Below are 27485 nucleotides of genomic sequence, written 5' to 3' on the forward strand. Positions count from 1 at the left end.
CAGGTAAACTATGATAAAAAAATAAAATAAAAATGCCTTACCTGCGCAGCGTCCGGGGGCTCCGTCTTCTTCGTTGACGACAACTTCTTTTCACAAATGCGCATGCGCGGACGCCCGCGCATGCGCATTTCTTGCGAGAAAAGAAGTTGTCAACGAGGAAGAGGGAGCCCCGGGACGCCGTGCTGCAGGTAAGGCATTTTATTTTTTATTTTTATCATAGTTTAACTTATTTTAAAAGGAGGGCGGGCGGGAGGCGGGCGGCGCGTAGTGGGGCTACGCGGAGCACGTGAGTGTGCATAGATTTGGCCACACTACGCGATGCTTCACGTAGCCCCACTACGCCCACTACGCCCAGGGTTACACTCAAAAGACTTGTTTCTATTTAAATTGTTTTTTTTTTTAAATATATCACAATTGCTATGTAATCCTGTTTAAAATATCCAATTAATTTACAAAATACATAACAATTGACATTTGGGCTATGTCTGCTGCCCAGATCCTCTCTGAAAGGCCTGAAAACCTAATGGTTATGTAGTACTCAAAGTTGCTTAAAAGTTAAGAGACATCGGACCTGAATACAAGTAAGGAGGAACACATTTAATGCATGCTTTTATTCATTAATTTTGCTCCACCATATTAAAACAGGTTAGGTTTTCCCACATTTAGTGTTACCCGATGTGGAAGAGCTTGACCTGATTTTTGCAGCATGTAAAACTGACCTGAAAAATATCATGAGAATTTTTCTGAAGTAGCCAAGTCACATTCCCCTTTTTCTCTATGAGGGGAAACATACATGTTGTCCCTTGTTAGAAAAAAAATCCCACCCAATCTACCCACCACCTTCAACCACTTCCCATCCCATGTGTGAGCCCCTGCATACATTTACCACCTGGTCAAAGAAATAACCCATGCAGTTGCGACTTCCATATGATGTTATAACTAAACAAATTGTCCTCAAATCGTTATTACCCATGCCATGGATCTAAACTGATTTTACTACTTTGTAATGGTGCTATGACGTGAATTTACCACGTGCTAAATCCATTCCAGTACCATATTACTCCTAATTAGTTCCACAGACTGATGTTTCATCAACACCTGCTGTTCTCCACACAAATATTCCACAGTGGCACATATATTTTCTGGCTCCACCTTAGAACATCTGTGCACTGAGCCACATGGCTGAAAAGGGCTGTAATCCTCTTTTCCGTGGCAAAGAATTCTTAGAATATAAAACGTATCTATACAAATTCAATGGTACATACACATTGGGTGCAACCAGTTCATTATAATGAAGGTATACAATAGTTGACTTTGTAAATGTGGAAGCAGTGTTTATATTCAAGGTGAATAAAACCACTAGTAACAGCGAAGCTCATTGCAGATGAAAAACAATACTCTATCAACACTATGAACATATCACCTCAATATTAGCATGTGCTTGGGAAATGCATCTAAAGTAAGTTTGGAGTAATCTTCAAGGAGACCACAAAGTTTACACTAAATGTAGATTATTGTGGATTGGGTGAGGGGATTGCTTCTTGCTCTGAATTGTTAAAGTCCAGAACTGTGTCACATCACATCCATGGATCCAGTGACATTAATTCATACAGGCTGTATTGAAATGTGTTTTTCTTCAATCAAGTGGTACTGTGAACAGAGCTCAGCAAAGTGAAAACAATACCCGCTCCAGCTCTGGATTTAAACCAGTGAAAATGGATGCTACCTTAAACAGTGCATTGTAATACACATAGTAAAATAAAGGTTTTTTACCGGCACTCATAAGCTCTGCAGAAGGAAAAGTAAAGGAACAAGTTAGAATCAATGTCACTTCACAGACAGATAATTTTGGAAATATGGTTAAAAGAAAGGTTTATTTTACCAAGAAGCCTCCACTGTGACCACCCTGCAAATGGAAATATTAAGAGATCAGGGTCATTGATAGAAATCCTTACTTGGTAAATCTATTATAAAACAGACACAATCTTTGTTTTCCTTACACTTCATTTGAAGAATTATTTTCATATGAAGTGTGGCTTTCAAAATGTATTCCCATCAGAGAAGCAGTTCCCAAAGTGGGACACACAGACCTATTCCTTGCAGCATAACATATCATTACACTGTTGCTGCTCTTTCATTAAACATGATACTCTTTGGTCCTCTTCCTTTCTGTATGTACTTTGTGAGAGGTTCACCAAAGCACCATTAGCACCCTTTCCCCTATCCAGCATCTCAACAGGCCTTAACAAACTTTTAATTCTGACATTTTTCTCTCTCATACTTTAAATCTCACTGATTAAGAGACCAAGAATCTGAAAGTATTCAGTATTAAACATAGAGGAGCAATTGATGTACTCTATTAGACCACACTTTATTATTCTTATTTCTTGGGGCGTTTCATCAAGCAGGGGCTGAGAAAAAGGAAGGTTCCGAAAAGTATGTTTCCCATGTTAATTCCCATTGAGTCTTAAGACATGCCTGCAGCTCGACCCACTGGACGGAAACATGGGTGCATGAGTGTCTGAGTGGATCTGAACTGGGTTTATAAGTGTCTCAGAGGATCTGCAAGTGGATTCATGAGTGTCTGAGCACATTTGTGAGTGGGAGCGTCAGTCTCAGAGTGGGTCTGTAACTAGACTTGCGAGTGTTTGAGTAGGTCTGTCAGAGGATTAATAAATGACTCAGTGGCTCTTTGAATGGGTGTATGAGTTTTGAGTGGGTCTGTGATTGGATCCTCGACTGTTGGCTTAAGGATTTGTGATTAATCATGAAATTGTCGTGAATTAGTCGCAATCACTGATAAACAAATTAGAATTTCCTTAATTTTCACAGCAACTACTTAACAGACTTACACCGGATAACTGAAAGCATGATCTGTGAATCAAAATCTGCCTTCCTTCCAAACTCGGTGTAATTCTGTTGATGAAAAAACTCTCAGGATTGTTTGTGTGTAGGTAGGTGCACAAAAACTCCTCTGCATGCAACAAAGGCACCCTAGCACCATGGTGGAAAGGTGCCAGCATTGGCGCTTGGCAGACAAAACAGCACCAGTACAATGGGTTAGGATAGAATTGCGCTGTATTGGATGAATACTGTGCGTTTCCACCCTTTTCCTCTGGTGTGGCGCAGCAAGGTGATTAGCTGCACAGCGCTGCATCACAAACTCTAAAAAATGGCCCTTCTACTGGATAGTCAGTCCACAACTAGAGTGAGGATCTCTTGAGCTCTTGTCCAATGAGTGTGTATTCATGTGCTACAAGAGACCTCACTCATTTGAAAAGGCCACTGGATGATGCAGTACTTGACATCAATCTTGTTTAGATGCACAACATATTATTTTAATTACATTATTTTTATTCTGTTTATAAGTGAAATGATGAACAGAGTCACTTCCACAAAGGGCCAGAATTTTGCGGACAGAGGTGAATCCATTGGTATAACAGACTACATTGCACCTACCATAGCGAGGGTCCTCTGCCCACCAGGTTTAGAGGTGTCCGTCAGCCCAGCAGGCATTTCTTAACATTGTCAAGAACTGCTATGGCAGCAGTCCCTGTTACAGTATTAAAATTATGTTACCCTTCATTAAACTTTTTACATGTTTTAGTTTTTTCAAAAAAGAAATCTCAAAGCAGAATTTTGTCTACCACATGTTGGGAGTTGTCTCCTATGCTATTGGGGTCATTTTGCAGTTGTCACTGCCACTTATTACCAAGCTTTACTTGGTGGTTAGAGACAGTGAAAACTGTCCATTTGATTCTGAATCTGGTGGGCAGTCAAATTGCCAAACTGTAGAAATTTCTCACTCCATTGGGCCGTCAGAAGAGCACATCAGTGAAGCTCCATCTCAATTTTCTAAAGCGATATAGAAAAGCAGCTGTAAGGTATTCTACCAAATTTGACAAAAATATATATCTATCCCTATATCTATATGAATCTATATCTATATGTCTATATATTATCTCTCTCTCTTTGTCTCTCTCTCTCTATATATATATGTGTGTGTGACATAAATCCTGTCTTTAGTAAAATGTATTTCAATTTCTATTTTATATAATGTATAAAATCAATTTCGATAATTTTATAAAGAAGGAATATACAGTAATTGCACAGGTAGCATATGTGTATAAGTTATGCAATTTTGTTTTGTATTTAATAAGAGAACAAAGAAAATGGAAGTATTTCTTTTCAACCTGTGCCTATGTGCGTGGTACCCATGGCAGTATAAAGTAACTTTGTAATGGTGTCTACGCTTTGTGAGCAAGGTGGTTGTACCATCGAAATGCCATAGGTTTTAGGGACGTTATAGTTAGTTGGATATTTCACTCATACAAAACCAAAGAAATTTGGCAATTATAGGTAGTAGAGCTAACTATAACTCACACCCCCGCAATTCACTGCTGATGACGTCACATACTACATCACTCATGACATGGTCAGTGACATCACTGATGACATCACTGATGCCATCACATATGACATCACTGATGACATAATCCAGTGAATGTGTGTTTCTTTAAAGTTTAAATATGTTATATATATATATATATATATATATATATATATATATATATATATATATATATATGTATATATATATATATATATATATATATATATATATGCTAAGGTGTATTGAAGAATGAGTGGGTGTATAAGTGTCTGAATGGATGATTTAGTAGGTGCATGACTGATTGTATAAGCGTATGTTACTGAATGCATGGGTTAGTGAGTAAAGTGTGTAAATGTCTGTATCAGTCTGTCAGTTGGTGTATAAGCGGCTGCATGGGTTGGTGAATAGCTACATGAGTGTCTATATGGGTAATTGATTGGTTGTCTAAGTATATGTATGGGTGCCTGAGTCTTTGTGTGGGTGGCGGGTGAATCTGTGCATAGATGTGTGAGTGGGTGATCAACTGGGTGTATGGATTCAAGAGTGCATCTGTGATGGACTGTATGAGTAGGTGAGTATGTGTATGGGTGTGTTGGTGAGTAAATGAATGTCTCAGTGGTACATGTGTGAGTAATTACATATGTGAAAGGTAGTATACGTGAATGTTGGAATATATAAATGACTATAAGTGAGAGTGAGTGAATGTGAGAGTGTCTGTATGGATGTGTGCTTGTATCAGTAATTGTATAAGAGCATAAGTATGTGTTAATATCTGTTTGAGTAAGTGAGGTGGTGTGTGTATAACTGTATAGGTGAGTAAATGGGAGTGTGATTAATTATTTGCATGACTGACTAGGTGTCTGAGTAACTCTATGGGTGATTGGCAGTGTGTGAGTGTCTATATAGGTGTATGAGTGCATATGATAGTCCTGTACTGATGAGTGACTGAAAGTATGAGTGACTGTATGGGTGAGTGAGTAGATTGGTATGTAGACCTAAGAATCAGTGAGTGGGTATGTAGTTATTGGTGTTGGAGTGTCTATGGTTTTGATATTGTAGTCTGTATTTTGGAGTGGGTGTATCAAAGATTTTAATAGGGTTTGAGGAGGTGCATCAGATTATCACATGGATGATGTCATCAGTGATGTCATCAGTGATGTCAATGACCATGTTATAAGTGATTTAATATGTGACATCATCATCAGTGCTTTGCGGGGCGCAAGTTATAGTTACCTCTATTAAGTATAACGGACAAATTTCTCTGGTTTTGTACGAGTAAAATGTCCAACTAACTATAACATCCCTGAAACCTATGGTTTTTTCAGTGAATTTCTAAGGTTTATTAAATGCTAATTTCTAACTATAATGTGCCTGAAACCTATGGTTTTTTCAGTGAGTTTCAAATGTTTTTTAAATGCTAATTTCTAACTATAACATCCCTGAAACCTATGGTTTATTTAGTGAATTTCAAAGGTTATTTAAATGCTAATTTCTAACTATAACCTCCCTGAGACCTATGTTTTTTTTAGTGAAAAAAATTAAATAATATATATATATATATATATATAGAGAGAGAGAGAGAGAGAGAGAGAGAAAGAGAGAGAGAGATGTATATAAATACACATTTAGAAAATAGGAGAAGGAAAGAAATTAGATCAGAAAAATACTGCCACTTCCAGAGCCATAAAACCAGTGCAAGAGAGCCAATGGCTGAAGTTCTCTGTTTGTAGCCATGATGCCATTCAGTGTGGGGAAATGGGTCGCTGATTTCAGACACTGGCTTTGGTACCAAATGAGTCCCAGCACTTTTCTGATCATAGGCACATCCACTTGAAAATAAGAGCACTTCAGCGACAGGAATGGTGGGCCAGTTGTTCAGTTTTCCAATTTTTCCAATGGTTTCTTTGCTTCTCACCCTTTTATTGTAATTGTCTTTAGAGCACACTATAGCTCCCCAGAGAGCGCTGAAGGCTGCTTGCCTGCCATTTATTTAATCTGCAGTGCACCGCATCCTGCGAAGCCACAGCCTTTAGTCCAGGCGGCCGTCATGGTATGGTATTATCCATAATTACACTGTATTACCATTCGAAGATGGTCAACACATTGGTTCGTGGTGGCCAGGGCTTAAAATGTGGTGAAAAATGAGGTGGAGTTTCGTAAAGGAGAGTGGCCTTGGAAATTATGGGTCTGACTGATCTTCCTTTCACAACTTATTCCTATGCAGTCTGTTAGACACTTGTGCCCTTTTTCTCTTCAAATCTTTAGAAATCCCCATGTGCACATCTTACACCCTATCTCTTTCCTCTTCAACACCATCCTTTCACTCTACTCTGATTGTATACTTCTTCAGTCTCCATCACTTTACCATCCCAGCACACACATACAAATAGCCCCCACTCACCTCTAGGCACTGTATTTGCCCATATTTTGACCTTTGTTTATCTCCTTCACACAAGTTTGCAAAGAATCACAGTTATGCAACAGACATACGTGACTAATAATATTTGCTCTCTGCAGAGAGGCCAAGGATTGGATGTCCATGTATTGTGAGCACCTTTTCACCCATTTACAGCCCCTGTGAGGAACTCTCACTTTCCTCAGCCTCGACTGTAAAACTATCAATCGTAGTCCATTATAAACATACGGATGCAACTCAGCTCAAAGTTTACAATATACAGAGTATTATGCTTCAAAAAACTACAGAAACATAACATAAAAAATAACAAAAACTTGTAGTGAATGGACGATAAAGTAAAATATGTAAAATATTTAAAAAACGGGAAAGAAGTTGCTGACTTCGATTACAATACCATGTTTTAAATTAATTGCCCAGAAATCGATCAGTGTTTTTGTCTGTAAAGTTAAGGGCATACCTAAAGGCCCCAGTGAGGACCCATTTCTATGTTAGCGTTTAACCACTACCAGGTCTGAGACTCAGAGTTACTCTGCCCTCTTAAAGCTCTGGTGGCAGCCATGAAGGAACTTCAAAACTATCAAACACCATGCACAAAACCATTGTAAGATGCCTACCTGCAGATAGGTTTATTTGTATTTATTGAAAGCTCATGTTTGTCCTATGTTTATTCTTTCAATTTATCTTGCATAAGTGTTGGAGTCTGTCTGGAAACTTTCTGTAGCTATATAAGGGTGGGAATGCACAAATGAGTCAATGGATGGATGAATGCATGAGCGCTAAGTTGGGCAACAGAGTGCTAGCATGATGACTTTTTGAAAGCCTAGACTCATTATTTCTTAGGAGGCAATAATTTAAAAGACAGGCGTACTAGCATCCACAATCCTTTTATTTTGTTTTTGAATTTTAGATTTCTTTGTGTTTTCCTCTCCTCTCAACGCCACCCCTATTTTAACAACCCCCCTGCGCACACACTTCTTCCTACGTTCCTCCTCTTCTCAGCTCCCTCGCCCCTACCTCTCCCCTCTTTCACTGTGTACTCTGTGTCTCGACTTCCTTCCCCTGCCCATGCCCAGCCTCTTTCATCTTCCCCTCCCACACCGCCTCCCCTCTGCCCATCCATCCATTACCAGCAGCTGGTCCAAGAGAAGCTACTGTCTCCGGAGCTTGGCCTGGAGGGATGCTGCTGTGCCCAGACCTCCCAGAACAGCTACTGCACACCCTCACCAGCGACTGACCTTCCCTCCCCCCACCCACCTCCCACCAGGGTACCCGGGGGAAAGTCTTCATCCACCGCCTTTGTGCGCTGCGCGGACGTCGCTCCATTTCTTATCTCTCCTGCAGCTAGCTACCTGATGACTCCAGGGGCTGGAGGCATCTTCAGCGCCACCCCCTCCCCCACTGGCACCATCCATCATCTTAGCTAGAAAGAGCAGAGAAAACACAGCCCTGGGGCACTTTCCACAACTTCCAGGTCAGAAACTGATCCTGTGGCAGACAACCACTAACTTTTAAACCATTTATATAGCGCCAACAGAACGGTATATCAAGGCTGAGAGCTGACGTTAGCATTAAAGCACTTTGGTGCTTCGTGGGCCACCACAGAATGGCAAGTTGGCCGGATTCCAATCTGCGGTTGTATCAGCACCTCCGCAGCAGGCGCAATAACCCAGCTGGCATCCATGAACGATCTCTCCTTTGGTTAAGTCATTACTGAAATTAGTTTCATATCACATCTATAGGCAACAAATATCCACATGTTTCTGCTTTTCTTCCTATAAAGCCCTTGTCTTTACTACTTTACATAAAAAGCACTCTCCTACCTAGTGCTCAACTCCACCAAGATCCTCTACTTCCCAGCTAGATCAGCCTCCTATGCACTTGACTGACATCTTGACAACATCCAGGAACCTTGGAGTACAATTTAACGTCAAATAGAGACTGGCATCATTCTCTACAAGAACCTTAACAGAGTCATACCTTCACTGCTCAATAACGAGAACATTTTCCAATATCTCCTTTTTTATGCTAATTTGCTACTGATAAATATAGTGGTCTCCAGTAGGCTGGACCACCACAATTCCCAACTGGTGGAATTTTCACTTATTCATTTTTTTCTCCCTAATCAAATTATACATTATTTCAACATGAATCTTCAACGTCTGCCAAGACACACACAATCCTCATCACACCAACATCAAGTAAGTGGACAGATGGCAGACAAATCACTTGCATGGTACAGTAAAAAGAATCCAGCCTGGTGTCTCAAGCCATGAACAGTACATCTCCATCCTACCCCTCACAATCTATGAGGCAATGCCTTCCATTACACTCAGCCAACCTTTACCTGCTTACTCAAATCCCCCTTTGCTCCTCCTAAATTCATATAGTTCAAGCTCTCTGCCACTTCATTGAAACATTTATTCTAGCTTCAATCCATCACCTCCCTCACTTAGTTGAAAAACTCAAATCATGTCCACCTGGTTCAAGAATGATAATGCCAGAATAATATCTCTCCTCTTCCCACAAATACTGCATTGCATAAATATATACCTAATGACAATCTTAGTCAACACGTCTACCAACACCTCCCACACATAAAGTTCTTTAGGGGTCCATTAAAGGATATGAAAATACTACAATGCTCATTGGTTAGCCAGAATGCCCTTATTACGTTGTTTGTCTTGTAGAGCATGTATCTGGAGGTCACCCACCTGGCTTCTATCACCACAATTTCTTTGAGTTACCGAGCAATGCTGTGTTCTGGTCTTTGGCACTGCATTTCCAACTATGCACACAACTTCTCTTAGGAAAGGTATCTACTCCAGTCAACTAATGGACAAAATAAAATAAATACTCCTGCTTTCTACCACAGCAAATGTATGCGTTTCCACAATGGAACGCAGCCTGTGGAGGACACTTCTGCAGGCGCATCACCAAGAAACAGTGAAAACCCTGTAAGCAACAAACTTGCAAATGCAGAAATTCCATTGTACGCTAGTTTTTCTGTTTTCATAAGTGCACCTCAGATGCCCCTCACTCCACCTGGCCAGGTGGCTGGGCTGATATTTATTCTACTCAATAATATCCAACAATGCTGGGTTGATATGTATCAGGTCTGACATATCCCTCTCAATTACGCGTTTGTCCCCTTACCAGATACTAATGTGCGGATGTTGATTCTTACAGAACCAAAATCCACATGTCGATCAGTAAGCCTGCCGAAGTTTATTGTACAAAAACCAGAGGAGTGCCGTTAGCTGTGAAAACTCCTAAATGCAATGTGTACCGGAATAGAAATTACTGTACAATACCTCAACTGCAATACGCAACAAGTTTTTCTCTGCACACTTGCCCCTGATACACATGCAGTCTCTCTACATGCCCCCCAGACACACATGCAGTCTCTCGACATGCCCCCAGACACACATGCAGTCTCTCAACATGCCCTCCAGACACACATGCAGTTTTTACACATGCCCCCTGACACACATGCAGTCTTTACACATGCCCCCGACACACATGCAGTCTTCACGTATGCCCCCTGACACATGCAATCTTCACACATGCCCCCTGATACACCTGCAGTCTTCACACATGCCCCCCTGACACACATGCAGTCTTCACTCATGCCCCCTAACACATATGCAGTCTTCACACATGCACCCTCTTGCTTTGAGCATGCTGAGCATTTCAGATCTCACACTCCATACTGTCAGCAGAGTAACACACAATGAGAGCAAACCCTGCAGAATGCGAAGAAGGCCCACTTAGTCTCCCATATCGCACAGATAATCATTGGCCTTGGCTGAATGAGGGCCACTGAAGGATCTGGAGGCTCCTGGAAGCTGTGCCCTTTGTACACTCCAGTCTCTTACACACATTTACACATGCTCCTCACAACTGCTGTTTCTGCAGATGTCCCACACACTTTCCCACATTATCTCCATACATACCCTAAGCACCACTACCTACACTGCCTCTACTCGTGCTTCTCTCTGTATACCCTTGTCACACACCCTCGTACTGCCTCTACCTGCCCCTAACTCCTTAAACACACTGCCTCTATACCTCCCTCATACTGCATGCACCTGCCCCTCACACACCTGTTCACACTGCCTCTACACCTCCCTCACACTGCATGCACCTGCCCCTCACACACCTGTTCACACTGCCTCTACACCTCCCTCACACTGCATGCACCTGCCCCTTGCACACCTGCTCACACTGCCTCTACACCTCCCTCACACTACATGCACCTGCCCCTCGCACACCTGCTCACACTGCCTCCACATCTCCCTCACACTGCATGTACCTGCCCTCGCACACCAGCTCACACTGCCTTTACATCTCCCTCACACTGCATGCAATTGCCCTCACACACCTGCCACAAACAGCCTTTATGTTTCCCTCACACTGCATGCACCTGCCCCTCGCACACCTTCCACAAACTGCCTCTACGTTTCCCTCACACTGCATGCACCTGCCCCTCGCACACTGCCTCTACACCTGCTCACACTCCATGCACCGGCCCCTAGCACTCACACTGCCGCTACACGTCCCTCATACTCCTCACTCTGTACGCACCTTCAACTCACACTCTTACTCATAATACCTCTACACGTCCCTCATGCCCCTGCACATTCTGCCATGGCAAGCACCAGAAGCTTGCAAGCTCGGGTGACATTACCCCTCAACACTGCTTGCAGACTCTGGGTTATGGTAAAGCCTGTTCACATCAATCTGTACAGGGAGCACTGCTGCGAGCAGTCACGGTAGCCTCTGCTGCCCACCCACAGCTGTGTGCCCCACACTGCCCGCTGCCCCGCAGCCAACCCTGCCCCAGGATTTACCTGCACACTGTGATCAGGTTCTTCCACTCCACTGTCACATTCCTGCTGATGCTCTTTTTTCAGAAGAAGCTGAGGCTTAGGGAAGCCATCTCGGACCGCAGCCTTTGTTTCTGGCGCTGGTGCGCTACCTCCTCCCTGGCTGGTGGAAGGGCGTGATACCTCAGCGCTGAGAGGCAATGGCTAGCACGAGGCGGGGGCTGGAGTGGTTCACTGGTGTTTGGAGGAGCCCCTGCCGAGCACTGCTTTGTGCGGGCTCCCACCCGCAGGGCAACACAGACAGGTTCTTCTCTGATGCTCCCTCTACACACCAGCTAATCCCCGGGACTTGTCAGGTGTCCCTCCTCAGCACTCAAGTGCTTTTTTCACTGTTATTACATCCAAGCATCAGGGTTGAAACACAGTTTTGAGTGAGCTACCTTTCAACAGCATTAGTGATGCACTAACCGCTCAACACATTCAGGTGCCGATTACGATCCGGTAAAAACCGCGTACGAACCGTCGGTCGGAGCGAATTCCCCGTCCGACTCGTACCCGGTCGTAAAACTTTACAAACATGGAATTACGATTCGCACGGAAACACCATTTCCGTACGAATCGTAAAAAACACCGACCGACGAAAATATACATACGAATGTGATCCGGGAATGCTGCGACGTGACGTCGAGACGCTTTCAGGCAGCGTTTCACGAACCAGGAATTACGATTCGAACCGACAGCAGTCCGGACGGCAATATTTTCACGGCACCCAAAAAGTGCCGCAAAAGCGAAGTACGGCGCGAATCGACCAGAGTAGGTGGCCCGGTACGCACCGTACCCCCCCCAGCCCCCGTAGGTATGCTCCGACCCCCCCCCCCAGCCCCCGTAGGTACGCGCCGACCCCCCCCCAGCACCCGTAGGTACGCGCCGACCCCCCCCAGCCCCCGTAGGTACGCGCCGACCCCCCCTGTGTGCACACCTGTGTACAGTGCGTACCCCCCCGTGTACGTTCGAGTCGTACCCCCCCGTGTACGTTCGAGTCGTACCCCCACCCGTGTATGTACGGTGCGTACCCCCCCGTGTACGTTCGAGTCGTACCCTCCACTGTGCTTCGCGCACCGAGCACCCACAATGCGTTGTGCGTGCCGTGCGCGCACGGTGCGCGTACCCCGCGCTTTTTGTCAAAAAAATAAATGTTTTTTTCACCCTTGGGGGTCCTTCAGTGACCCCCTGACACAGGCTAGGGGGTCAGGAACTGTCCACCCTGCCCCCTTTTCACGTTCTCCACCTTTGTTTTTCACTGCCTCAGACTGCGAGAGACAAAATGGCGGCCGACACTTCCTGATTTCGACCAATTCGAATGTTTACTGACATCTAACAACCAATCAGAATTGCGCTCGCGCCCGTCACTGTGCGCGCACCGTGCGCGCACGGTGCGCGCCTTTAGATATATGAACTTTTAACTGAAATTTTCTCAGGAACTACTGAACAGATTGACTCCAGATATTCAAAAGGCACATCGCTGACCTGAGGACTACCTCTCTGCCAAATTTCAAGTAATTCTGTTCAGCCGTTCGGGCTGTACCTTGGACTAAAGGTCCCTATGGAAAAATGCATGGGGAAAACGCGTTTTGGGACCCCCCTTTTTTCTCAGCCCCCGCTTGACTAATCACCCCGACACTTTCAGGGTAGGAGCGGAGCGGAGCGCCCAACCTATTTTGACAAATTTGCGAGGATTCGTCAACCGGCGCCAAAGTTATTCAAAATAGAATTTTCAGATTTCCTTTGGAAACACGGTCCTAACTATAACTATCTACTGGCGACCGCCTAGTAGATAATATATATATATATATATATATATATATATATATATATATTGTACTATAGTATTTATATGTATTACCTACTGGGGGACTGGGGGTCATCCGTACGTAGTTATAGTTAGGACATAGAGCCTGATTATAAGTTTGGCTGTCTTACCACCATACTGCCACCGCTGCAGTCTCCTGCCCGCCGTATCAGGATGTTCTTGCTGGGCCAACAGCTGTGTTTTTGATGGCAGGGAATATTTTTTCATATGTGTTGATGTATTTGGGTATATTTTGGTTGCACAAGTGTTAAATGTACACAAATGCATGACATATGAAAAAATACCTACTACCACTACTTTCCTATTGCTGTGGTCCGGATCATATGTGCCCAGTCCAGTCAATGGATACATACTGAAAAACTGACTTACCTGGACTTCGGCACCAACAGGGTCATTTTCTTTGGGGTGAAGATGCTGCTGTGAAAGGGAGCCCTGGAGGAAGGGAGCCGTGTGGGAGACTAAAGAGAAGAAAATGAAATGGGTGAGTATGCACCCCAATTCCTTCGATTCTGCCAACTCAAAGCAGGCAGTCTTCCTGCCATGGTCGGCTCGACAGAAAACCAACTCGTAATTCCGATGGTGGTGAGCTTGTCAAAACCACCCTCTAACAGCTGCTTTCACCCTACCGCTGGCAAGGCAGACGATGAATGGCTGGTGGTGGCAGCAGTGCTCTGGCAGTCCTTCGTTCTACAAACCGCCAACATCTTAATATGGGGGCAGACCGCCAACTAGGTAGCGGGGTTTCCGGGTTCAATGGCAGTTCCCTTACAGTCAAACTCAAAATGAGACCCTTAGTTTCCATAAGAAAAGCGCTTTTTGACTTGCCTATATATTTAGTGCCATTTGATTAATATTCACGATTTGTTTTTAAAATCCACCAGTGATTCTCATTGGGTATGGTAAGTTTGGGGGTGATCTGTCAAGCGGAGGCTGAGAGAAAGTAGGGGTCACAAAAGTGCACTTCACATGTTAATTCCAATAGGTATTTTGACCACGACTACAACCCAAACCACTGAACGGAATTACACCAACTTTGGCAGAAAGGTATCTCTTGGTCAATAAGGGGCCTTTTTGTTTTTTTGTGTAAATCCGTTCAGTAGATTAATTGAAAGGAAACCAAATTTGTATCTCTAGGGAAGCGACCGCTCAGCGAATCCCCCTATCTCGTGCAGAGATCTGATTGGGTGCCACCACTTCCATCAGAAAGTGCTGGCAGCCATCTTAGGACTCGTAATTAGCCAAGTCCCAAGCAAAGAGCTTACAAAAAGAGAAGGGGCTGGGTAGGAATACCCATATACCCTAGGTCTGATGCTGGGGCCCGTCAGGAATAAATAACTTCATTTCTTTACATTTTTGCAGTGAAACTTGTGATAGATTCATGAATTAACAGGATAGCGCTCCGGGCAGGCCAGTTCCTGGTAGTTAGTGGCAATGCAAAATTAAAAGGAGGGGGGCAAATGGGGGCCTCCTCCTAAGGCTCCTTTGTGCCCCAGAGGCCACCATCTCCGCTGTTTTTTTTATAACAAGTACACTGGCTAGATGCGGCCCATGTGGGTGGCTACTGTACGTGTATGCACCCCTTTTATTCTTCCATGTAGGCTGTTTGCTGTGCATATGAATATACTCCTTTCTCTCCCGTGAATGGCATCATTTTTTTGTTATTTGTTTCTTGGAGTCCTAAGTAAAAAATTGGTGATGGCACCACAGACATCCATACTTTGTTCATGCCCAGGAAACATTTCTTACTTCCAACTTCATTCAGACTGTCTAAGAATGCAGAGCCTGCTCATCTCCCATAAGACACTGACAGCTGAGGCTCCAGTCTGCAGTGTCCAGTGTCTAACTTCACCCCTCCCCCACCACACTGTGCAAGTTAAGAGGGTTCATGGGGCTCATAATAATGGTGCATTTGAGATAGTGAAGCTCATTTACATTCAGCGCACATTACAGACTGAATGGTCTTTGGTGCCTTAGCAAAACGTTTTAGTATGACAAAACAGGTCACGTTCTATCACTTCAGAAGAGCAGAGATTATAGGATACTGGAGATAATAAATGGTGGGTAGCCGCAGCGCTTGCAAGATGTTTTATGGCCTTGAGGCACTGAACACAGAAGGTTTTATTGTCATCAATTTCAAATCTAGTCAGTTCATTGGCTTCCGAAGCTTACTTGGCTTTTTGGGATTAGTCCTGAAACTGTAGATTGGACATGGGTTTGGGCACCCAATCCGCAACCCAATGACATGCCTCCTGATCTAAGAAGGCTTCAGAAAAGTAGCCACCGCAAATGGCACGGGTGTTTGTGCTAATACAATGTATTCATCTGATTCTGTAAATGTTCTGCTTTGAGCTATTTTTAGCAAAAGGGCCTTTGTGTTGATGTCTAGTTTCCCAAGTGAAAGATCGGAACATACACATAGTTTCAGATTTTTGAGGTAGGATTAAAAGGAGACTCTCTGGGGAATTGAAGGCTGTAACTCCACTACAGGTCAGGCGGGAGACGAGGATGGGCATACGCAGACTGCCCCTCCTAATGAGATTCAGGATGGCTGCCTTCATGACTGCAAATGGAATTGTCAGCGACAGGTAGGACACGCACTGCAGTGGGAGGGTTCCATCCAGCGGCTAAATTGTAAGAAACAATAGAAGTACAGACGTACTTTCACACAGGATGCTGTACAAACACACACCTACATGCCGTCGAAGCAAATTCACAATTATTTTCCTGCCAATAAAATTGCCCATACATGCAAAAACAGGAGGACTGTGGCAGCTACTTTTCCTGATAAGGAAAGGGAAATTTCACTACATTTACATTTCAAATGTCTTCCAGGCTGCGCTTCAGAACCAGCATTTGTGTAGTGATGCCCCTCACAGTAGGGCAGTCTCCAGACTGGATTGCTCACAATAGAGGCACAAAGAGGTGTGGCGGCTCTGCACTGAAGTGTAATTAAGGTAGACAAAGGCTTGGGGGCGTGGCCGGCCGAGCAGCAAGATGGACGCTCTTTGAGAGTCTCTGCTGGCCGCAAAATAATTCTTCACAATCCTAATAAACTGGGAGCCTAAAACTGCCCTGGATGTAAAGCTTACATCAGCAACAAAGGCCGGAACCGGCTGCGGCACGTATAATTGAGGAGCAACTGCACAATTGTCTGTAATCAGAGCGCAACCCCCGACCGGCCTACGTAGTCAGAAGAAATAGGCAGATGCGTTGCCGCTATGACGCCAAGGTGGGGCATGAATATCCTGTTGTAAAGATGACTGGGTGGGCGCAGGCGAGTGCCCACCCGTGACAGCTGCAACTGTTATTGAAATAAGGCCGCTTAACAACTAACTGGCCCTGCCGGAGCCCAGGGATGGCGTGTGGCCTACCTGAGAACGAGCAGTGACTGCTGCGGAGAGACCCAGAGATAGAGGCCTAATATCGCCAAATGCCGATGAGGACTAGGCACCTACCTGTGTGCGTTTAATAGGCTGCAGACTGCATCGGAAGTCCGGTAAGGAACGGCTGAGAGTGCCAAAGAGGTACTGGGACCGTTTTCCACCAGACTGTGAGCGTTAACCGCGGCCGCCGCATTTGACTGCTGTTGCTCTGCATGTTCATAAAAAATAACAAGGGCCCCCTGTCCAATAAATGTACAAATCCTAGGGCAGGGTACTATGCAAGTAAAGTATATATCCCTAGGCAATATGGTCAAGAAGTATGTAATCTATCGATATATATGCGCCCCTCTGGTGCAATTTTATTTCCAAGAAACAGAGTGCAACAATGTAAAACCCAAATAACACTTACTAAACTTAAAAACATTCATTTAATGACATATTAAAAAACATTTCATAATACACTTTAAAATGAAAATATAGAATATTAAAACATATTATTACTCTTTTTCATCAATAAACACAATTACATAAGTGAACATTTCTTGGTGGCAGACAAAGGCTGCTCCCAATGTCGGCGAGCCCTGCTGTGGTCCCCCGCCGGGCAGGAACGTTGAGTCTGCAGAGTGAGCCTCTGAAGGGAGAGTGGAGACTGCTGCTGAAATTTGGCCGCTAAACAACTGACCGACCCTGGCAGAGCCCTGGGGAGGCACGTGGCCTGCCCGGGGACGTGAGGTGACTCCTGCGGAGAGCCCTTGCGGTAGCGACCTGATTTCGCCAAATGCTGATGCGGACTGTGTGCCTACCTGTGTGCGCTGAATAAGCCGAAGATTGCATCAGAGGTCCAGTAAGGAGCTGCTGAGAGTGCCAGTGAGGTCCTGGGACTGAATTCCACCGACGATGCGCGCTCGCAGCAGTCGCTGCATTTGACTGCTGCTGCACTGCATGCGTCCTGCGCCCCGGGCAGGAGGCTGCTCTCACCGTCGGTAATCGCTGCTGTTGTCCCCTCGGGCGGGATCATTGTGACTGTTGGGTGTGCCGCCTAGGGGAAGTGCATAGACTGCTACTCTGTTGCCCCCGCCGGGCGTGTGGAGATACAGGAGTGAATATTGGGGCTGGGAGCAGGACGTGTCATATAGACCCAAAGTGTGGATTTAAAACATCAACACTGCCAACAAAGAAACAAGTAGTGACGTATTACAGAAGGCCCTAAATCAAGATCTGCCTGCAGGGGCCCGTAAAGGAATTGTCAAGTCATATTGGGCTGGAGAGGAGGCAGAATTGAGCGACACGAAGTCCTAAGCCCAATGTGGACATGCCTGAGATCTGCTCCCCTTCCTCCTTTGACTTTCTGATTGGGGAATTGAATTACAAAATCCTGGCGCCATGAGAAAACATGATACCAAGCAAACAAAGCTAGCCTTTGAAAATAAAAGACTCACTCGCCAGTTGGATGCGGATACAGATGCGGAAACTGACCAGGGTGCTCAGAATGAGGCAGTGGGTGGAAACAAGGACCTTAGATCCCTACTTTTAGACATGAAGTCTAGCCTAAAAACAATGGACAATAAACTCGATCTTCTTACCTCGGAAATGGATCAGGTCAAGAAACAAGTAGACTCCCATTAGACCCAATTAGACCTATCAGACACTCACGCAATGGAAGTGCACAAATTCCAACTTGAAGCCAAGGAACAGCTGCTTTCCATGGACAAACTACTTAATGTAATCAGAGTCAAGAATGATGATCTTGAAGCGAGATCTCACCGAAAAAATCTACGTATAATAGGCATTCCGGAAACTACGGCGATCTCCAAGATGGAAACATTTGCTATGAGACCTATTTGGCACAGAACTCTCTGGAATGTTTATAGTAGAGAGAGCCCACTGGACACTAGGACGTAGCCCACCGGTTGGTGCCACACCAAGACCAATTTTGGCACAGTTACTAAACTACTGGGATCGAGACACAGTCTTGCACCTAGCCAGAGAACGAGGCATCGTTGATTACAAGGGTAACAACATCTCCATGTTCCCGGACTTCAGCCTGGCGGTCCAGGCAGCCAGGAGGGAATTTGTGGCAGTTAAGCGTCTCCTGAAATAAGCAGAGATAACCCATGCTCTTCTGTACCCGGCAAAACTAAAAATAATGCACAAGGGTTCAGTGCACCATTTTAAAGACGCAAAATCATCCATGAAGTACGCAAAACATGTTGGGGGCCAGAAGAAAGTGACCAGAGCAGCTATGGCTGCATCACCTGATGTCAGAATTAGTGATAATGACTGAATCGTATAGCCTGGCACCGCCAGGTATTGCTAAATTGTCACTAACTTGCTATAAATCTAATTCTGCTATTGCTCAGTTGCAAATATCTCTAAAATGTTAGAATAATGTATAGTCGGCCACTAGCCGGTACTGCCATTTACATTTTGCGTTGTTATATTGCAGGTAGGCTCTCAAACACCTGTGCGGCCACCCCGCTGCAATGCGGGGTTGTACGCTGGTGCATCTATACCTCAAGGGAGATCTCCCATTGAAGTTCGCAGGGCCCTTGATTGGGGATCCTACTTTAGTTTAAAAGATGGGGGGTCGTATACTCAACCTGTTTGGGGGGTTGTTGTTTGCAGACGTAGGGATGGTAATGTTAATAAAGTTATACAGGACAGTAAGAAAATGATAATTAAATCTAGAGTAGGAATCCAGTAGAGGATAAATACAAGCTTGAATTTTACACTGAGTTCACCGTTTCATATACCACTAGGTCACATCAACAAGAATCGTTATTGTAACTACCCAGAGACAATAGGCACACTAGATTCTTCACCTAATGCTAAAGCCGCTCATCCATGACGACCCTTAATCTACTTACTTGGAACATCAGAGGAGTAAATAACCACCGTAAAATCAGACTGGTACCCGCTTACTTGACAAGACACAACATAGATATGCTTTATACAAGAAACGCACTTAAGCAGCATTACGCAAACTAAGCTAAATAACAAGTGCTGGAGCTCAATCAACTCTTCTATCTATTCTAACTTTGCTAGAGGGATGTCCATATTGATCCGACTTGGCAAATATTGGACACATACAGACCCAGAGGGCAGATATGTGGTCCTGGGTGGGAGGCTACGTGTGACAAAAGTTACACTCACTGCTATATATGGCCCAAATGTTGCCTCGCCAGATTTCTTTCAAACTGTGTGGGCTAAAATCACCCTGGTAGGACATGACACAGTCATATGGGGCAGAGACTTCAACGCTCTAATAGATAACCATATGGACAGGAGGGGAGGGGCTCGCAGACTACACCCAAGATCTAACGAGACACTTAACGCCATAATAACAGAGGGACATTTATTAGATATTTAGAGACACAGGCATCCGGATACATCTAAGGGCACATGTATATCAGCACATCATAATGCCTGGTCATGCTTAGACTACTGGTTGGTGTCACCAGACATAGCAGCTTGGACGACAGAGGTCAGACACCTATCCCGAACCTTGTCGGATCACGCTCCTGTCTTGTTGAGACTGACCATGCGCGAGGGTCTCCCTAAGGTTAATAATTGGAGATTCCCTTCTCATGCGCTAACTGATACCATCTTCAGGGAACAAATCATAGGGGATATAGAAGATTATTTTGACACAAACGCAGGAACGGTGCAATTCCAAGCTCCTTTATGGGAGGCCTTCAAGCGGTTATAAGAGGGCAGTGTATTTCCAGACAGGCTGGGATATTGAAATCAATTAGGCTGACCATCCAAAAACTAGAATCTAACATAAGAATGCTGGAACTACAGTATTACAGAACGGGAGAACTAAAACTCCTGAGAGACATTAGGGAGCTAATTTCTGAATACGAAGCGGAGGCACCCAGAGAGGTGAAATTTTGGGGGAAATATGCACAGGCTAGATGATATGGCGAGGGAGACAGACCCAGTAAAACTCTAGCTCATATGCTGTGCCCACCTGGTAATGCTATGTTCATATCCGAGATACTGGATGATAACCACAATGAGGTCAGAGGCCCGCAAAAATTTGAGACCAAGTTACAAAATTCGACACCACATTATATTCCTCCTCCTCACGTACAATACCGGTGGAGGTGCTGACCTATTTAGATTCGATTGAGCTTCTGTGGTTGAGCAAGCGGCACTGGGCCTACCTGGATGAGCCTTACACTGTACAAGATGTAAAACAAGTAATAAACAGCCTGCCCTCGGATAAAGCCCCGGGGTCGGACAGCCTCACAGCTGCATTCTATAAAAGCTACGTAGACCTGTTAGCCCCCCAGCTCCTGACGCTGTAAGGACAAGTGCAGGAAACTGGGATTCTACCCCCCACAATTAGAGAAGCAATCATATTATTACTACTCAAGCCAAGGAAACAGCCCAATGAAAGAGCCTAATATCACCCTCTATCTTTAATTAATACCAATACCAAAATGTATGCTAAATTATTGGCAAACAGAATGCAGCCCCTACCTCCCTGGATCTTCAGTCCCGATCAATCGGGCTTCATCCCAGGTAGAGCTACAGAACACAATCTACGCACCTTTTTCTCAGTACTGCATTATTTAAATCCCCAAACACAAGCCTTGGTGGTGCTTTTAGATGCCACCAAGGCCTTTGACTCGCTAGAGTGGCAATATATTTTTACTATATTAGCAAGATTAGGATTTAGCCCAACATACATTAACCAGATCAAATTACTGTATACAAGTCCCTCTGCTAGACTTAGATTAAATGGATTGGTCTCTTCGAAGATACCAATCACCCGAGGTACACAACAGGGCTGCCCCTTGTCCCCCCTGTTGTTTGCAACCGCTATGGAGCAATTAGCTGCTAGATTGACGCAGCACCACGAGGACAGGGGACTGGGTTTCTCCACCAGGGGAATCATCGTATCACTATACTCAGATGATATCACAATGTTTATTATTGACCTGCAGACAATTTAAACCCAGTGCTGTGGAAAATCCTAAAATTTGGGGGACTAGCAGGTATACAAATAAATTGGACAAAGTCGGTTCTATTCACACTCACGAGAAACACCAAGCCCTGTCAAATGGAGTACCCTCTGAAATGGGCTGAAGGACCTGTTTGATATTTGGGAATATGGCTGAGCAGCGATATTCAAGAACAGTGTGTCATGAACTATGGCAGGGCAGTGACATGGCTAGAGGGCAAGAGAGTTACTTGGAATAGACTACCTTTGTCTTTGGCCGGCCGTATAGCAATAGCTAAAATTGTTATTTTGCCTACATTTTTATATCTATTTATAAATATTCCACTTACACTAACACAGGCTTTCTTCAAGACACTTTAGTCCCTATTAACGCCATTGATCTGAGTTGGAAAACAAGCTTGGGTCTCATGTGAACTACTGATGCTTCCCCTGACACAGGGAGGTCTGAAGGCATCAACCATTCCGTCATATACATAGTGCGCCCAAGCTCAGTTCCTCCATTATTGGGTCCACCCTGTACCGTTTCAGCCTAATTTTGCAGTTGAGCAAGATAAAGCTGCACCCACGCCACTATCAGTTGCTATATGCCAGCCATATAGAAGACCACATAATTAGATTGACACAGTTGAGTCACTAAGATGGGTCTGGGAAGGTCTGGGAAACAGAGCCAAATTAGAGGTCCTATATGCACCCTTTATACCGGTGGTGCATAACCGATGTATCCCCCCAGTGGAGGACCAGTAAGTGTGGTGCTGGGGTGTGGGCTAGGGATAAACACACATTTGCAGATCTATATCCTGAGAATACATTTCGCCCCTTACTGGCAAAACAAGAATAGTTATTTCTATATCATCTAATATACAAGGCCTGCCAACAAGCAAACACCACCTTCCTAAGGCCCCCACCTAAGCTACATGCACTTGAACATTTGCTGACTGGCCCAACTCCACTCAAATTTATCACAAGATTTTATAGCAACATGCAAAACACTGCTCTGGTACTGTTTCCAAAAGCACTGATGGAATGGAACATTGAAAAAAATCCTCCAAACTCAGAAGAGCAGTGGAAGTTCTGCTGCTCCCAACTACATGTGCTCTCTCTCAATTACAGGCTAAAGCTAATAAATTTTAAGTTCCTACATAGATTCTGTAGGACACCGATGGAGCTAAACTGCATGGGACTTAGGCCTGATGCTAGCTGTTGGAGATGCAGGGCTGAGCCGGTGTCTTTTCTGCATCTGGCCTGGAGTTGCCCACCTGTAGCAAAATACTGGGTTGATATCTACGGCATGATTGGGGAATCAGTAGGAACTCTAATAGACCCTACACCTTTCACAGGCTTACTGGGATACGTGAAATATACTCCGGTGAGCACACAGAAACTACATGTAATGCTCCTACTCCTGGCAAGGAGACGAGTGGCTATGCACTGGGGGAAGACCAAGGCACCATCGATTAAAGCCTGGTTGCAGGACATTGCCTACTGCCAGACCCAACATGCCCTATATTGGGAACTTATGCCCCCTGCCTCAAGGCCAAAAGATATATTGGGTCCAATCCTGGAATGGATATGCACATAACAAACTGAAGATACTGATAGTACTGGTCCTGATATGGTGGAGTCAAGTACCTAAATTAACATTACTCTACACAAAAGGTCCTAAATAGCAAAATACACAAATGTTGCTTTTGTTGTGGTAGTTAAATAAAGCAAAATGTGTAAAAGCATAATCGTATAGACATGTATAATGTAGAGTGCAATAAAACTCGCTGGCTCGATCTCTTCTTCGACTTTCTGTCCTGTAAGTTAGTTGTTCTGTTGTTGTAAAGTTGTATCACATGCAGGTCACCTACTGACATTGATCAATATGTATGTTATCATTGTGTGTGCAAAAATGTGAATAAACAAATGTAAAACAAACTAAAGGTAGACAAATGCTTGGTTTCACCTAATCAATCAATCAAGAAATATGTAAATTGCACTACTCACCCTTGAGATGCTGGGGGGAGGGGTGATGCTACTGCTCGAATAGCCAGGTCTTGAGTAGCCTCCTGAAGGTTAGTAGGTCCTGGGTCTGCCGTAGGAGGATGGGGAGGGTGTTCCAGGTTTTGGCAGCGAGGTGGGAGAATGATCTGCCGCTGGTGGTCGCTCTTTGGATGCGGGGGACGGTGGTGAGGGCGAGGTCGGCGGAGCGGGGCTGGCGGTTAGGGGTGTAGAAGGTGAGTCGTCTCTTGAGGTGTGCTGGTCAGGTGTTGTGGAGTGCCTTGTGTGCGTGGGTGAGGAGCTTGAAGGTGATCCTCTTGTTAACAGGAAGCCAGTGCAGGTCTATCAGCTGGGGTGCAATGTGGAAGTGGCGAGGGATGTCGAGGATCAGGTGTGCAGAGGCGTTCTGTATGCGTTGTAGTCATTTCAGGAGTTTATCCGAGGCTCCTGCATAGAGGGCGTTTCTGTAGTCCAGCCTTCTGCTGACGAGGGCCTGGGTGACCGTTCTTCTTGTTTCGGTGGGGATCCACATGTAGATCTTGCAGAGCATGCAGAGGGTGTTGAAGCAGGAGGATGAGACGGCGTTGACTTGCTTGGCCATGGAGAGTGTTGAGTCGAGGATAAACCCCAGGTTGCGTGCCTGGTCGGTGGGTCTTGGTGCTGCTCCCAGTGCGGTCAGCCACCAGGAGTCGTCCCAGGCTGAGGGGGTGGGGCCGAGGATGAGGACCTCCGTTTTGTCCGAGTTCACCTTCAGGGCCCCATTCAACCTGCAGCTCCACCCCTACTCACCTACAGCATCTTCAAAAAGGACAGTGCTTCAGAAGTTTAACCAGCAGCAATTTGCTAACAAAAGTGTTCATTAAATTTGTAAAGGGAGCCGTTTCATCGCCCCCTCACTCATACCAGTATTTGCATTCCCTGCCCTCCAGCCATTGTAATGCAGGTAATACACTTCCACTCCTTGGGAAGCTATTCTCATCTTCCATCTCGTGCCAATGCAAATAAGAGGTATTTAAATGTATCCAACTCTGCTGTATAATTAATACTCTGATTCGAACCTGTGGATGAAAGGCAGGATGTCTTTTTCAATGTGTACATTATTTCCAAGGTATTTTCTCGAAATATGCATCCAGCCATTATCTTTCACTTTTCAATTTCAGCCCTTGAGCTCATAAACTGACCTGGCTGGATCATTTGTCTAGCAGTAGTGTAGCAACAAAGAGATGGTTGTATCTGCTTCTAGTACCTATTAAAAATTTCTGATATAGCACAATCTTCACAAGTACATAATGTTGCTTCTTTATACATCCTTGCATCCTCAAACAGCATGCTGTCTCAAAAATATTCACTACAGTCCTTGAATCCGGCATTTAAAAACTTCCTTTGATTAAAATTCTGTTTGCCGCCTCTCCGTTTTTATTCTCTCTTTCAAATGTCTCTCTTCATCCCTTCCAGGCTCTGCATGCCTCCTCTGTCTCAGGACAACCTACTATGACAAATGCATGTTTGACTATTCTCTATTTCATCAAATTTCTCCCAACTCATTTACACGATCACAATCTTCCCTCCTTCTGCTGAAAGTCATACCTCTGCAACCTAATCATAATTAATCTCTTCTAACTCCTGCATTTAATCCCATCAACCATGTGCCACAGACCCATACAGCCATCACATACCTAATCACCGACCTATACAGCCACTCACACACACATACTCTCAAATGTTACAGGATACTGTTAGGAAATACATTTTTTTTTAAACCTTTGAAATTCAGTTGAAAAACAATGTTTACAGGGACATTATGGATAGGAAATAAAATTTAACAATGCTTCAAAATTCACTTATAAAATCAAAGATTACAGTGTTGTTATAGTTAGCAAATAGAATTTAAAAAACCTTAGAAATTCAGTAAAAGAAAAAAGTTACTGGGACTTTATACTTAGGCTCAGATGTTACACGCAAAACACCATGGATATTCAGCATTTATAGTTACCTGAGCTAACTATAACGTATGCCCCCGCACTGCACTTCTTATGATCTCGCCTAGTACATGACATGATCAGTGACATCACTGATGACATCTCAAATGACATCACTGCTGGCATCATCTAGTGAGTGTAAGTGTTTTGTTAACATTTCTGAAACTTAAAGATAAATACTAATCTACCCTATACGTTAAATTACTATACTCTCTCTACTACTGATGAGTAATACTATTTCTAAAGTGTCATCTGAGTGGCTGTGTGACTGTATCACTGTGTGAGTGGATGTCTGAGTGGCTGTATAGGCATGTGAGTGGGTTTGTACCTGGCTGCATGGCTCTGTCAGTTGATGTGTGAGTGGTATCCATTGTTGTTTTAAAATATGTTCCTACAGTGATGCTACATTTCCTAGGGTGTCCTTATGAGAAAAACAGTTGGAACACAGCAGCCTCAGCCACGTGTGTTCTGACATTGCAAGCCCTACCATGCTTGCCTTAACCACACATATGCCTTGACAGCGCATATGCCTTAACCACGCATATGCGTGGTCAAGTTGCTGGCTAGCTGGCCGAAGAGCAGGAAGCAGGAAGAGGAAGGATTGCAAGGCGGTGAGGTAAGTGGGGTTTTGGGGTGGTGGTAGTTTGTAGGGGATGGGGGTAGTTATGGGGGCTAGGATAGTTTTGGGGGCTTGGGGGTCTGGTAGTTTTCAGGGCTGGGGGGTCATGAGTTTTAGGGCTCAGGGTAGGGGACATAAAAGGGAATGTTTATAGGCTGGGGGGCCGTTGGGCTGGTGCAGGGGGCAGGCGGGGGTAGGTTTTAGGTGGTAGGACTGGTTTTAGGGCTCAGGGAGGGTGGCTGGTTTTGGAGTACTTTTTAGGTGGCTGGGTTTTAGGGCTGAGGCCAGGGGACAGGAAAGGGGCAGTTTACAGTTCGAGGGGGCAGTTGGGCAAGGGGCAGGGGGAGGTGGGGAAGGTTTAACAGGGTGGGGATGTTTTTAGGGCTCAAGAAGGGGGCTGGGGTAGGAGTAGTATTTTGAGGAATGGGGGTTGAATTTTAAGGATCAGGATAGACGTCAGGGTAGTTTATATGCCTGGGATGGATAGATTAGATGGTAGGGGGCAATTTTTAGGGATTAGGGGAGAGGGACAGGAGTGTGATCTTTACCACACATGTCCCTTTACCAGTCATGTATTTACCATAAAATTGCGTGGTTAAGGCATGCGTGGTAAAGGCATGTGTCGTAAAGACACGGTCATGGTTAAGATCGCGTGGTAAGGCATGAGTTGTATAGGCATGCGATGTTCCATCACACAAACTCCATATGGACACTTTTTCCTGAAGACTGGTACACCAATGCAATTTCCCTTTCCGGGAAACTGGTTTTAGACATTTGTTTGCATCACTTACTAGCAGGTGTGATCTCCACCTACCAGTATGAAATAATTACCTCTTATCCCATGCTCTTCTGCCTTTAATATCGTATTTCTCTTTTCAACTGAATGGCTCACTCAGAGAATTGACATAGATACAGGAATGGGATGACACAGTGTGCATATATATGTACGGTATAGTCACACCTTTAGTTATGAACTTGAGCAGTAGCTTATTGATCTGCCATTAAGTGGTCTCAATACTCCTGAGCTTGAAACACGGAAACTTT

At 44.6% G+C, this 27485-nt stretch overlaps 1 protein-coding gene across 2 annotated transcripts in view; it reads right to left on the reverse strand.

The window, feature by feature from the left end:
• Nucleotides 1-401: 401 nt before the first annotated feature.
• The window catches only part of LOC146811192 (uncharacterized), a 53171-nt gene continuing 26087 nt past the window's right edge, over nt 402-27485 (reverse strand). For both annotated transcript variants that reach the window (XM_085618225.1, XM_085618226.1), the window contains 2 exons: nt 1883-1906; nt 402-1788 (listed from right to left, as the gene is read on the reverse strand). In XM_085618225.1, coding sequence (XP_085474351.1) covers nt 1780-1788; nt 1883-1906 — 33 coding nt within the window. In that variant the 3' untranslated portion in view covers nt 402-1779. The remainder of the gene's footprint in view (nt 1789-1882; nt 1907-27485) is intronic.

Source organism: Triturus cristatus, chromosome 7, assembly GCF_964204655.1.
Source record: "Triturus cristatus chromosome 7, aTriCri1.1, whole genome shotgun sequence".
NCBI classification, from domain to species: domain Eukaryota; kingdom Metazoa; phylum Chordata; class Amphibia; order Caudata; family Salamandridae; genus Triturus; species Triturus cristatus.